This window comes from Rutilus rutilus (assembly GCF_951802725.1).
Source record: "Rutilus rutilus genome assembly, chromosome: 13".
NCBI lineage: Eukaryota > Metazoa > Chordata > Actinopteri > Cypriniformes > Leuciscidae > Rutilus > Rutilus rutilus.
Genome location: NC_140218.1, coordinates 19600315 through 19615465, shown reverse-complemented (window position 1 = coordinate 19615465; position 15151 = coordinate 19600315). Strand labels below are relative to the sequence as shown.

At 35.4% G+C, this 15151-nt stretch overlaps 2 protein-coding genes across 18 annotated transcripts in view; one reads left to right on the top strand and one right to left on the bottom strand.

The window, feature by feature from the left end:
- The first annotated feature begins 1151 nt into the window (after positions 1–1151).
- On the top strand, positions 1152–7968 carry atp6ap1b (ATPase H+ transporting accessory protein 1b). The gene is made up of 10 exons (XM_084427569.1): positions 1152–1345; positions 1577–1703; positions 2645–2719; positions 2815–3008; positions 3659–3690; positions 3846–3931; positions 4598–4845; positions 4934–4984; positions 5122–5359; positions 6495–7968. Exons 1-10 carry the CDS (start codon positions 1221–1223, stop codon positions 6702–6704), a joined length of 1386 nt encoding a protein of 461 aa, XP_084283695.1. The 5' UTR covers positions 1152–1220; the 3' UTR covers positions 6705–7968.
- A 236-nt stretch (positions 7969–8204) lies between these two features.
- The window catches only part of LOC311302032 (complement receptor type 1-like), a 113572-nt gene continuing 106625 nt past the window's right edge, over positions 8205–15151 (bottom strand). For 14 of the 17 annotated variants that reach the window (XM_084427548.1, XM_084427562.1, XM_084427566.1 and 11 more), the window contains 5 exons: positions 14754–14780; positions 13602–13655; positions 11911–11944; positions 9728–9798; positions 8205–9319 (listed from right to left, as the gene is read on the bottom strand). In XM_084427548.1, the coding sequence (XP_084283674.1) occupies positions 9744–9798; positions 11911–11944; positions 13602–13655; positions 14754–14780 (170 nt within the window). In that variant the 3' untranslated portion in view covers positions 8205–9319; positions 9728–9743. The remainder of the gene's footprint in view (positions 9320–9727; positions 9799–11910; positions 11945–13601; positions 13656–14753; positions 14781–15151) is intronic. The other 3 variants (XM_084427559.1, XM_084427563.1, XM_084427567.1) reach the window with 1 other exon arrangement.

The following is a 15151-nucleotide window of genomic DNA, read 5'->3' as shown; positions in this document are numbered from 1 at the left end:
GCTTCAAAAATTATGAGCGATAATTCACATCCCGGGTAGTCTTAAATTATTTCATTTTCATTCACCCATCCTACAGCTGAATGGCACAGGGCGCAGTCACATTATCAGATATCCCTCCGCCAACAACACTGAGGATGAAGATTTTCTTAATAACGCGTGAATTAAAGTGCTGATGATAAAGATGAGAGCTGTTTAGTGCTGTTCAAAGTATTGTTCTATATTAATGCTCATAGTAATAAGTGATCTGTTAAGATAAGCTTGATTAAAATGCAAACATACATGACAGAGCTGGCTGTCAAAATTTCAGCCCAAAAAGTGGTCCTGAAAGTACAGTGTCGTCCTATTGCACTCCTGGTGAAAAATAAAGAGGGCCGACCAAGATTGATTTCTACAGTAAAGGGGATTGTGCAGGTAGAATAACTTTATGATAAATAATACAAGTTTACAATGTGCCCCCCCCCCCCCTCTATCTTTTTAGATAGATAGATAGATAGATAGATAGATAGATAGATAGATAGATAGATAGACGGACGGACGGACGGACGGACGGACGGGCGGACTGGATAGATAGATAGATAGATAGATAGATAGATAGATAGATAGCTGGTCGGATTGGATAGCTAGATAGATAGATAGATAGATAGATAGATAGATAGATAGATAGATAGATAGATAGATAGATAGATAGATAGATAGATAGATAGATAGATAGATAGATAGATAGATAGATAGATAGACGGACGGACGGACGGGCGGACTGGATATAGATAGATAGATAGATAGCTGGTCGGATTGGATAGATAGATAGATAGATAGATAGATAGATAGATAGATAGATAGATAGATAGATAGATAGATAGACGAACGAACAGACGGGCGGACTGGATAGATAGATAGATAGATAGATAGATAGATAGATAGAAGTTAATGATCAAGTTAAATTAATGATTGTTAATTAATTAATGATTAATGATTAATAGTGGTTGTATTATATATATATATTTTATATTTATATTTAATATATATATAATATATATTTTTTCCTTTTCAAAAACGTTGCCCTAGTAAATAATGAAAATATAGTTTATCCACAAGATCATCTTGCGCCTGCGCGCTGCTCAGAGACGAATCGAGTCAGAAGGGAATCACATGATCGAAGAAGGAAAAAACACAGTCACGTGATCATCAGCGCACTGCAATTCACGTGACTCTCCTGAATAATGACGGAAGTAGGAGTGCGGCGTAGTAGTCTCTCGACAATGGCCTTTACTTCAGTTTTATTATTTATCTTTTCGATTTATAGCTGTTATGCTCAAGTGCCTCTGCTCATGTGGACCAGTGATGGGTACGTGACACGTTTGTTTCTTGAATATTGCTTTTACATTGTCAAATAGTACACCAGAACATTGCTGTGGCTTTATTATGTTCAGTCAGCTGAATCAGCTAACAGTGACTTGGTTGACTGTCTATAAATTGGAAAGCGCTTGGTAGAGGCTGATTACTGTGGACAAAGTTTCATGTCTTTCTGTTTCTGTTGAGAAGGTTTGCAAACTGAATGATGTATTTGTCAATACAGCCACAGTATGCCACATCTGGCTCAACCAGCAGCTGGTCAGGCTGTGTCTGGTGGCCAGCTGGTGTCTTATCTGAAATCTGCCTTGTCCACTGCTCCTCACAATGTGCTGCTCTTCTTACAGGATAAGGTAAAAAAGGCTTCATATGTTTAACATGTGGGGGAAATAATGCCACTCTAATGCATTCTTGTGTTTTTATCTGCTTTAAGATATTTGATTAGTCTTGTAATACAATATGATCTAGTTATATGACCATTTCAGTTGTTTGAAATATATGATATAATGAACAATGTGCTGGATGTTAGAAAATGCCCTCATAAAGAGAAAAATGCCTCTTAAAAGTATCCTTCAATAAAAAAGTACATTTCTGACATTGGTAAGAACCTTTAGTAAAGCCTTTGTAATGTTTGTGTAATGTTGTAAAGTAGAACCTTTAGTAATGTTTGTGTTTACTGTGTGATCAGTGTAGGAGCAATGTATTTTACATTGCGGAATTATTAGTAAAGCAGCTTCTTCCTCTAATTCAGATATTTTTACTCTCGTAGCTACTGGACTTGTCACTATAGTGTGACTTTGAGCCACAGTCTTACTTCCCCATCCATCTTCCCTTGGACATGCCAGTATTTCATTACAGTACAAATGTGATCATTTGTGCATTGACATGACAACATTTATTTAGCATTATTGCAATATTAAACACCAGATAGTTGAAACATTGGCATAAACTAGATTGGTAGATATTAGCAGTGGATATATTATCTGAACGATTTTCAATGAAAAGACTATATATATAAAAACCGTTTTTGGTTATTGAAATAAAATTAAAATAGCTGCCAAAACATTTTTAATACTAAAAGTACTAAAAATAACATAACATTTTTAAAATATAAGAAAACTTCCCAAAAGGACATACCAAAATGAGTAAAACTCAAACTAATAGAAAAATGAAAACTTATTATAGAAAAACAGAATTTAAAATATTAATACATAGTATATAAATAATAATTGAATACATTTATGCAATGTACTGTAACAACTGACTCTTGTTGCCTGCTCTCCCCACTATATAGCTAAGTCTAGATGACTTCACCATGTACGGTGGAGTTTTTGGGAACAAACAGGACAGTGTCTTTTTAAATGTGGAGGTGGGTGTGCCCTTTGTATTTTTTAACCCTCAAAATATATCACATCTAGATTTTTCTCTAAAATTCTCTTCAACATTTCTCTCTTGGTATTCAAGTCAGCACTTCAGACATCCTCCAGTCCTCTGATGCTGCCAGCCCTGGACTGGTCTGCATCGGATTCAGTCCTGGAACTCTTCCAGGGAGAGCTGGGTATCCCAGCAGTCCACATCAACCCAAGCACCCTAAAGGAAATCAAGCTGAACACCGCACAGCCTTCACTGCTGGCTGTCCATCTCCCTTACACTGCTGGGTAAGATGTTCTGTAATGCTATTTATATTACATACGCAGTTTCTTGCTAAAGTGTGCAGATTTTTAACCAATTAATTATTTACACTTTCATGTTTTTCCATCTGTGCAACCTTCTGCAACACAGGCACTCAATACTAACAGCATTTTTCAACTTTTTCAAAGAATATTTTCTTATATTAAACAATGTCATGCCAAATTGTGTTTCAGAGCTTTTTGTTTTTTTAAACAACACAAAAGCATAAAGTTTCAGTAAAATGCAGGAATTGGTTGATGTCTGAAGGCACTCTGAAATTAAAAAATTTTAACTTCCCTTTTTTGTTCTGTTTGCAGTTTTGTTATTATAAAAACAATATTTTTTATTTTTTATAAATATTGGATTAAAAACTTAAACTTAGTTCCGATAATTTTATATATTGCATTGGCAACTAACTTAAAATAAGTTGAAGTACTAAAATTACTAAAATTAAAACTGAAATAAAAATAAATGAAAGCTAAATATAAATGTTTAAAAAAATGACAAAAGCACAAAATAAAATGATTAAAATTTAAGCTAAAATTAAAATGAAAAATATTTCAAATATTAATAAATACTATAATAGTATATAAATAATAATAAATAACACTTTGACTTTGCTTTGTTTGAATATCAGGGCTCAATCAAAGGAATTGCTTTTGAAAAATGGTGAGTAGTTATGTTTCTTTTTTGATAACGATTTTAATATATATATATATATATATATATATATATATATATATATATATAATTCTAACTTGATGCCATGTGTTCATCAGCATTGGTGTACTATAGGATTTAATATTTCTTTTCTTTTCTTTTAGATGAGATCATTGGAAAGGTCCTTGACCTGTTCAAATCTCAGGATGTGCCTTACACTGCTGTATACACCGGCCTCAAGCCCTCTAGAGTAAGTCATCACATTGACAAAGTTAGTATGTACTGCACTTTGTCTATTTGTTCTCTCACACTATAGGGCTTTCACACTTGAAATAATTAGTCCTGGTTCACTGTAAACCTCGTGTAAACGGAATCCAGGGTTATCTTGCTTCACTTTTCACTGTTCATAATTTACCCATGGTTAACAATTAATCCTGGGCATTCATAAACTGTCGTGTCACACTGTACATCCCTAAACCCTGCGTTAACGTCTTTATTTGCGGTGTCAGTGTCATTGACTGGATGAACGCAGCACACAATATGGTTACATAAAGGCTATAGGATTGCGCATCCTCATAATATTGTCGACTGTACTATCAAGTTTATCCAGAATTTTGGACTATAAAGGTTTATAGAGGAGTTTGACTCAAAAGCTGAAACTACTGTTTAACGTGCTGTGTTTCCGTGACTATCCAAAGCATGTGAATATGAGGCACACGATTGGCTGTCTGTTGCTAAGCATCTATACATAACATTCTCACACCGCATCATTTGACACTGTACACATTTGGCGGGGTCTCATAACAACGGGTCAAAAGTTGTGCTAACATTGCTTCTAAATTATAAGCGTGAAATGTTCTTTTCCCCGTGATTAAAAGTGTCTTTTTTTTAATTTATTTTTATCCTTCTTCTATAGGTCATTGAGGATACCCCAGTAATGGCAGGAAGTTTTGTGGGCCGATCACTACTTCAGGCACCATCACCGCCATCTGTGAAACCTCCAGTTGTCTTCAACAGCACAACGGGGCAACCCTGCATCTTGCTGTGGGCCGACACTCTCCTCGCTAGATTCCTTGAAAAAGAAACTGATTTGGCAAAAGACATTTTTAATGGTTCTGCAGCTCCTGACCTGACTGGTTCAATTTGCAATGAAACACTGTCAAGGTCAAAATCATTATCGACCAGTAATCAGTATACATTTCAACATCATTCACCGCTGTTTCTTGAAAGTATGAAATATTTTGTTTTTCAGACTCGTCCTGAATTACAAAAATGTTCTGGGTTTCCAATCCCTCCAGCTCATGTGAGTATTTAACACATAATCCGTCACTGACATGCATCATTTGTGGTTTTGACGAACAGGATTCACTGCCGCTGTTGGATATGATGTGCATGCTGTCTTAAAGAGAATAATTTGACATTTTTAATACTTCCCTAAAGCTTCTCTATGAGCAAGATCTTCTTTCCTGTGTCTGCTCGACACTGGACGGTCATGGAGCAGGTGGTGCTGGAGTATGACGGACAGAGGGCGATCTTTAACGGCAGTCGCGGTATCTACGCTCCTGCAGAGTATTCTTTCCATTGCCAGAGCGTAAGCAGTGTCCAGAGCCCCCTGCTGGTGCCTCGCAATGCTACGGACAACGCCAACCAATGGAAGCTGACCTTCACTGATTTTCAGGTACTACTATAGTTTTCAGGTGCATTACTGGCGCGGAAACCTGAAGGGCAAAACATTCATAGAACAGGCCTGTCAATTTCAAGCCACCGAAATTTAGATCACATCTAATATATGTGATGCATCTGATAGCTGTATTAGTAAAAACGTGTAATAGCTGTAATAGTAAAAGTATTCGAGAGAGTTCCACATGTAAAGCGAGATATTTCATATGCAAGCATGTCAGCCAATCACAGCAGTGAGCGTTTACACTGAAGTCTCACAACAGACACGCCCCTTCAAACAGAGCGTTCAAATCAGAGGCTAGGAAAAATGCCTTTTATTTCTAAATTATGACCATTTTTGATCTAAAAACCATACTAACATTATAAGGGCATCACAGGAAACATTATAAAATAATAAAATAATCCATGCCATGGGACCTTTAATGTCACTAGGTGCTTCTCAATTCTTGTTTGTGCATCTTCGTTCCCTTTCCTCGCGTCTCAGCTCCACCCCCGTAGGATGCAAGGGAAGGCTGCAAGGAATGAAAATGAGGACGGAGGAATCAAAGGAAAGCTTATTTGTATATTGGAATATTCTTGATCACTCTAGTGCCCCTTATGTTGTTAAAGTTTGGTTATTTTAGAAATGAATAAATAATAAAGATAAAGCAAGATGCCCTGTTTATATAGGTGTGATATGATTTATTTAAACTTCAAAGGTAAAGCATAAATGAAAATGATTGTGACGGATGTAAAGGGGGAGAATTTGTAAGTGCGTCAGATTTCTCGACAAGAAAGACTTCCGCATAGGATGCACCTCATAACTCCTCTGGAAGCATCCTCACTCCTCGTTCCTCGTGATGCAATTTGAGAATCGAGATGTCCTTCAAGATGGCTGAGCTCGATCGGTTTCCGGGTCATAGGATGGAGGACGGAGGAGCGAGGAAACGAGGAGGGATATTGAGAAGCACCCACTGTCTTACTACATTAGTACTTAGTACAAGCCTGGTCAAAACGACTCGTGGGCAATGGAGGAAAGCCTCGTTTTACCCTTCAGGTGGGCGTTCCTACAAGGATGTGACGTCATGTGATCACAAAAACTCAAAAAAACTTCCCATACTGCAGCTGATTGATGCATCATTTGTTTCCAACAGATCCAAGGTTTCAACATTACTGGTGAAATGTTCTCGTATGCCAGCGATTGTGCTGGGTTCTTCACCCCGGCGATTTGGATGGGCCTGCTGACCTCTCTGCTCATGGTGCTCATCCTTACCTACGGCCTGCACATGATCATGCAGATTCACACCATGGACCGCTTTGATGATCCAAAAGGCCCAGCAATTTCAGTGCCTTTGAGTGAATGAGCTGTGATGTTGTCAAACTGTAAAAATATGCTTGATTTGTATGTATGTCAAAAACCTCCAGCCCTTAATGTGGTTGTCAATCAGAAATTTCTGGATCTAGCATGATTATTTGAGTGTTTTTAAGACTATTCAAAGGCAAAAAATGTGTCTTGTAGAAAGCGCTGAAATTATTTTCACATCTCCATTTACTTAATAAGCTTTGATAATACTTTACAATAAGGTTCAATATATTAACTAAGAGTTTTATGCAATAGCTAATATGAAATAACATTGAACATTTAAAAAAACAAACAATGTTGATATATATATATAAAAACATTTCAAGTTGTACAAATAAACAGTTATTTATAAATGTGAAATTCATATAAAAGTGATCTAGATTAATAAATGATGTAAAATTGTTCATTCACTAATAATTAGTTATCCAATGCATTAACTAACGTCAATACATTTTACCTTTTGTAAAGTCTTTCAAGGTTTCACATACACATACAGTGCACGTTTCTCTGTCTAGTGGGAAACTAGACTTATGAACGCAATTACATTTTTGACAGATTTTGCATTACAGCAACTTGCACTGTTATCTGTAGGACTACTGTTTGTTTTATTTTTTTTATTTCATCTTTTAAAACTGGTGGTTTATTTCTCAGATTGTACTAGATTTGTATGTTTGTGTACTAGTTGTACATTTAATATTTGCCAATATTGAATTATGCCAAATATACAATTTAAGTGCCTAAGATGAACCGGTCACTGCTTGGAAAATGAAAAGTGCTAAATAATAAAAACAAGCCATTAAGGTAAATTGTTATATTGGTTAGTGAATTAGAATTTTTCAATTAGACTGACTAATAAAAGTGCCAAAAGTACCAATATTCGTGTATTTTCAATGGACACAATGTTTGAAATATATAAGATGACTAAAATTGAATATAAATATAAAAATGTGAAGTTTTATAGTAGATCAATATTATGACTAATAGCATATAACATGTCAGCATTTTACTGTATCCTGTGCAACTGGATGTAAATTGATAAAGTGACTTTAATAAGCTTATGGTCCAGTGGGATTCATGTTTAGTGTAACACTTATTTTATGTTTTGTTTGGCACTGTCATGAAACATGCAGACATTGCACATTTGAATTAATATCTCTGGAATATGCCTTTTCTTCACCAGATTTGCTGTCAGTGTGGTGCGTTGCAACATTTTATAAAACGTTTCTGTCTCTAGATGAACGATTAAACTACTATAAAACATTGAATATGTTGACTGAATGTGAATGTTTATTGGCAGCCGTGTGTAATACAGAAAGCAGCTTCAATTAAGCAATTGGTGATGCAAAATGTAATTTTACAACATACATTTGTTCCAAACAGACATTTTGCAAAATCAAAGAAATTAAGGTAACGCTTTTAAATTAAGAAGTTTTCTCTTGATCTTTGTACCTGGCTCAGTCGTCACTTAAACTTTAGGTACAAATAAAGTTGAACCCAAGTCTTCTGTTTTGATTGTGTAGCTTTTATTTTGAGATCATCCAGGCTACCACAGCTCAGTGAAATATAGAATTGCAAGACAAGAGAGATGGATTTATATTTGATTACAACTGTGTAGTGTTACAGCATTTGTAATATGAAAAGGCCATGCCAGTGCAAATGAAAAATTAAGCAGAACAGAACCATGATTTAAACGCATTACAAAAGCCAATCACTACAATAAAATCTTTCAAATTAAAAGTAGAAAACCACTAGTTAAACAGTCTATTATATAAAAAAAACAGCCCTCCTTTAGGGGAAATAAATCTACAAGGTGTTGAAACTGAATTGCTATTTTACCAATTTTACATCACCAATAATAAATTAATACAGAATGAAACATTTGTAGGTATTTGGGTCATGAGTATTTTGGACAAGGCTGTAATTATAAATAAAGCACATAAATAAAGGAAAATTAAATTTAACATTGCAGAAATCTCTTTTTATCTTCATTTGATCTGAGTCTGTACTCAAACGAATAGCAAAGTTTGTTTCTAATGAAATTTGAACCAGATTCTGCACAACACTGAACAAAAACCCAAAGAGAATGAAAAGACACTTGAAGAACTTCAGCAAGATGAATCAAACATTTTTGTGTAAAATCTGCACTGCAAATCGCATTCTGCAATAAATCTACTAGGTTAGCTCACGCACAATTGCTATTTTATCCGTGGATAAACAAACAAAACATCAAGCAATTCATACATTCATATTTTTTCAATAATTATTTATGCTAAATGTAGCCCTCAACAAAATTAGTGAGTTAAGGGAGATTCAGTGCATCATTAAAACGAAGAGTGATAAGTGCAACACGCTATCAAAAATTAGAAGTTAGAAATGACAAGCAAACACTTTATAAAAGTGAAATCAAGACAGATCCATTTCAGATCATGAGAATGCAGAATGGGGCAAAGCTAGACACTGCTAGAAATGAGCTCGGTTTTTCAAAATGTGTGATTATGGATTATGCTGCGAGAAATCATCCAGCCCGTTGACGGATCCTGGTAAACACTTGTATAAACGATATGTATTTGCAGGATGCTTCACTTGGATTTTCTGAATGAAAGCCTTTAATTAGCCCTGTAAAAGAATATGATTTAGTGAGTCATTTACAAAAAAAAATAGATTAATGCATTTCTTGTCTGTGATCAAGACAAGAAAGAACAAAGAATGAACTACATAAATTATATTATAATATATATTTTTAAGGTCCCAGTAATAAGGCTCAGGTAAAAGCTAGAGTGTCTAGAAGATACGTCTTTTATTCGTATGTATGGATATGCTAAATTCATTGTCATGAGGAAGAATTTATACTTCTGATGTCAGAAACCCATCCATCCCAAAAATATAATCCACATTGATGCTTGTACGATGTTCCGAAACTTTGGCCGTCCACTCATGGTGAGGTAAAAAAGAGAAAGGAGGAGAAACCCTTGACTTTGTAACACATTAAAGAAAAAAAAGTTGCATAGTTCCCATTGTCCTTACCATGTATGTGAGGGTGTTATAACTCCACCTCTCCCTCTCTCTCTTTAGTCGCCACTTTTTCATGTTTTGACCTGCAATCCAAAAGTCCAGTAATGGTCTGCATGTGCACAACTAAATATCTGGGTATATTAAACTTCAATCCAGCACCCATGCACTTACAAGACCTCACGTCATAGTCAAACACCAAAAAAAAAACTATGGAAGCTTGTTTCTGCCATGGAATAAATAAATAAAATTAATTCTGCCTTTTTCCATCACACAATTTTGACATTTTTTCCTCAGTAACTAGCAGTTGCAAGGAAAAAAGTCAAATTTGTGAGTTTATATCCCAAAATTGACTCAGAATTGTGAATTATAAAGTCAGAATTGCAAGATATAAACTTGAGAAACTTGCAATTCTGACTTTTCTTCTTAGTATTGTAAGATATAAACTCACAAATCTAAGAAAAAAAAAGGCAGAACTATGACATACATTGTAACTGCGAGAAAAAAAAATTGTGCGATTTTTTTTTATTTTTTTGAAAAGTAGAAAATTACCTTTATTTTTTCATTCTGTGAAGGAAACAAGCTTCCATAGAAACCCCTTCCACAAAAAAAAAAAAAACCTGCACAAATCTTCCCATAAAGGCCATCAGCATTAAACGTAGCAAACCTGAAACCATTTCCAAAAGTTTTTTCATGGGAACCTTTTTTGATGAGAATTTTTGCACAATGAAGCATTTTGTGGATTGATATATTGTTGCATATATATTTGTTTAATTACCTGCTCAACAGCATTCTGCCAAAATGGATTTTAACATTTCTTATATAATCTTATATCTTATTTAAAAAAAACATGAACCAAAACAATCAATTCTGAGATAAATCACATCATTATATATTTGGATTTGAAGCAAAAAAGTACCAGTGTGCACTTAAATGCTCATAAGAAAATGACCTGCTCATGAAGCACTGTGGCTGTGAATGACATAATTGGTCATTTAAAACTACTGACTTGAAGCCGGTTTACACCTGATCACTTTATGCGTTTTATCTGATCGCGTAGCTCAGAGCCATGTCCGAAATCGCCCCCCATAGCCTTAAATAAAAAATTTGAGCCTAAGAAACAACATCTGTGATAAACAGATGTGCATGTCAGATTTTGTTGCTGAGCAGTTTTTGAGATTTCAGGATTCCCCCATTAAAATAGATTGGACTTGTTCTTGGATGCCCAGAGACATTTCAAATATGGCCGCTGAGTGAACGGACTTTAAAAGAGACTTTGTGTACAATCAACGGCTAGAGAATACCCATAATGCACTGTGAGGGTCACGCCGAATGAATTCCCGCATCTCGCCCGCAGCTGAATCATCCATTTTCCAAAACGCTGGTCCAATGTGGCTACAGCGTAATACAGGTATAAATTCAATTTTAATTGATTATTAAATTGTTTAATTATGGTTTATACATGCTAGTTTCCATGGCAGAGTTCAAGATAAATCTTTTCATCACTAATGGAGCTGCAAGTTTGCTAAGTATCAAATGATTATTAAACAGCAAGCACAAACTATGCAAAAGCGGCAGCCCTTCTGGCACACTAAGTGTATGAATTCGCACACTCGTTTCCATTCATTCCTTCAAGTGGACTATATTAGTGGACTAATGTAGAGAATAGTGAATGAATAGGGTAATTTTAACACATTTGACTGCAAAATATTCAGATATATCACATATCAAGTATGAAGGTTTGAAGTTATATTCCAATCGCCTAATGGTAACACCAACAAAAAAAAATTATGAACAACTACATATTCACAGCTTCAGAGTTGATTTAATCATATCAATTATGTCATTCCCAATGCTTCATGAAAGCAGTTTTTTTTTTTTTTTTTTAGGTAGAGATCTCTTCAGGATTATGGGTAATCTAGTTCTACACCAGGGAAGAATCTGCATTCTTTTTTTAGTTTTGAGCTGCCATCCAAAAGTCTGGTTATGGTTTGCATGTGCATGACTAAATATCTGAGTATATTAAACCTTAAACCTCAAGGCATCTCCATTTCCCATGAAAAATGTGTGGAAAACCACACGTTTTATAAATCTGAATGCAAAACATTCCTTTGGCTTTTAGCCAATATAAGAGTGCAAGAAAAACAGCCGAGAAATCACATAAGCAAAGAGCAACTAAGACAATGCAGATAACTTACCGATACTTCTTGTAGGCAAATGCTCCACCGATGGCTATTAAACAGAGAAGAATTGTAAGTATTCTTGATTAAAAATTATTATTATTATTTTTTTTATAAATTCTCTAATAAATGTTTCAATCCCACATAAAAACTAATTTTCTCAAATTTCACAAATACAAATTACAACGGATAGTGTGTGACAGTTGTCAGGTGGATTTGCCAACAATAAGTTAATTTCCAGTGATGCTGTTAGCGGTATGATATTACTTTAATTACTTCTTGGAGTGCTGTGGTTTCTCCCACGAAATGCTACATTGGTTGTTTGTCGGAACATATCTTTAAAGCAATGTCTGCATTTCTAATAGCGCTTGCCATTTCTTTGATTCAGCAGGGGTTATGATCCTAGGTCAAACCTGGCTTACTGTGTTTTCCGTAATATTTTATTTCATCTGATACATGCTGTGACTTATATAATGCAATTAACGTCAAGCGTGCAAAATATGTGCAAAGTGGTCATTTCAAATTGTGCTGAATGAGAGAGGCAAGTTTCTTTGTCTAGCACATAAACCTGCATGATTCTGGATGAATGGAGATTAATGATTGGTTTGTTTCAAACAGAGATGACGTTTCTCCCACGATTCTGAACAAACAAACAAAATAACAATTTACTATAGGTTCTGACAAACGTTCTGTTAATCGGCTGCAGTCTATTTAAATTGTTTAATTAATCTGAATTATTACACACAAAAAAACTTTATATGAATAAATTCAATGACTCAATGATAAGTACTTCACTTGTTTTATTACTGGACCAATCAGCTTTTTTTGAACAAATCTCTTGAATCAATGACAAATTATGGTGGCGTAAAGATATAATCGTTATTTGAAACGCCGTGTTACTTTTAAAAGGTGATTCGCTCTATTTTGATCGCTTCCACAGACATCAGTGTTTTTATCTGAACGATAAACTTTTATAATAATATAAATAATAATTAATTATTTACATTTATATAACGCTTTTCTCTGCACTCAAAGCGCTTTACAGAGAAGGGGGGAATCTCCTCAACCACCACCAATGTGTAGCGTCCACCTGGATGATGCGACGGCAGCCATAGTGTGCCAGAACGCCCACCACACACCAGCTTACTGGTGGAGAGGAGACAGAGTGATGGAGATTAATGTCAATCAGTATATATGGGGATGATTTGGGAGGCCATGATGATGGACAGAGGCCAATGGGCAAATTTGGCCAGGATGACAGTATTTTTAATGACGACCTCGGTTTAATGTCTTTTTTTGACAGTTTAGTGGCCCCATCCCTATACTGGGAAGTTAGGACCCACACAGACCACAGGGTGAGCACCCCCTGCTGGCCTCACTAACACCTCTTCCAGCAGCAACCTGGTTTTCCCAGAGGGTCTGATCCAGGTACTGACCAGGCTCAACCATGCTTGGCTTCAGTGGGGAACCAGTCTTGGGCTACAGGGTAATATGGCTGCTGGCCAAATCCCAGTACAATTTATCCTAGTACGTCTGTGAATATTTGTATATTTGTAACATAAAAAATAATGACCCTGTGTGGTTGAAAAGAATGTTTGTGAAGCTGTTTAAACCTATACATGACAGCTGCATTTTTTTCTCTTTAATTTTATAACTAGGTTTTTGTAGACATGTAGATTATCTGGTGAATTATGCCGACTGAGACTTACCCAAACCAAAAGCAATCAAAACACCAAAAACAATCCCTAAAGTCCTTGGAACATCTGAAAATAGAGACAATTTATTGCAAAGATTAAAACAAAATGAACAGTACAAGATATATCTTTGCAATATACTAGAAAAACATTTTTAACAAAGTTAAGAATAACTTGTATGTAAATTGTCAATTAAAAGCAAGCTGCAAAGGACAACTAGAAATATGACATGGACACATTTGGAGGTTTTTGGAATTTTCTACAACAGACCACCTCTGAGCTGTGTGATGGATTTTTTTAATTAATCATAACTAACATTTGTTTTTGTTGCAGGAACAACATTCATATGCTTTTGGCTAAATGTATGTTTCCCCTTTTACTTTGGTTGTGTGGGTGTAAAAATAACAAATATGGGAACTTTAACTAGACAGATGTCTAAACTTGAAGCCTTGTGGATTATGAAGTAACAAGAGGGCTTTGTCTATGAAGAACCAATCAAATTGTGGGGAAATTATGTAATGTTTCATGTCATTTTTGCCATACCCCTATTTTATAAAAACTGTTGTATTTATGTTTGCTGGTGAGATTCTCAATGGAATTTGTCTGAGATCCTCCGGCCGAGCTTCTTGGGGGAGATTCTCTGAGAACTGTTCGGGATCTCTCCCGGCCGTGATTAAAGCATTTAAAGGACATTTGCTGAAGTCTGTCTGTTATTATTGCTGCAGCAAGTTAGTCAGTGGAACAAGTTATTTAGCGAAACACTAGAGACCTTACTACCAAGTTATAGTGTGGATCGCGTTAAGAACACTAGAGACCTTATTCCCAAGTGATAGTGTTCGATGGGGGCGAGACGTCGTTCGACTCTTTGTGAGACTCTTAGGCGGGGTTAGATTGCGGCTTAGGCATCAACCCGTGCGTTCAGAGGTAACTCAACTGAGTAGAATAGTTTTCAGGTGTCAAGGACACTCGGTTCAACTTAAAGTCAGGTGCGTAGGGGAAAAATCTACCACAGCTGACAAACACAAACATTTAAAATGGGTCACAATCTAATATCAAAGATGCGAAATATGAATTTATAGGAATACTAAAATGATCACATATTCATAGGAATCAGCTCTTTATTGGATAGTATAGTAAAATAAAAACTGAACTTAAAAAGACACTTACTTGAACTGGATGCTGTATCTGAGCGATCTGTGGCATAAAAAGAACAAAGTCAGGTTACAGTGTGTGAGAGAGAGAATGTAAGAGAATTCAAATACAAATAGATCGATAACTTAGATGACTTAGTAGATTTAAAAAAAAAAAAAAAAAAAGAACATGCAGTATTAGTGTAAATGAGTGTTCCCCAAACAGTCCCATTATAAAAGAGATAACAACATTTAGATCTGGTTAGAGAGAGAGAAACAAGAAACTTTCTGCAGTAGAACTGACATTTAATCATGTAAAATGCTAAACTAATTGCCAATATAAGAAAAAAAAGCCAGTTAATAGATGTTAATGTAGAGTTAATGTTAAACTGGCAATGATACAGAGAGTTGTAATGATACCTTAAAGGGGACCTA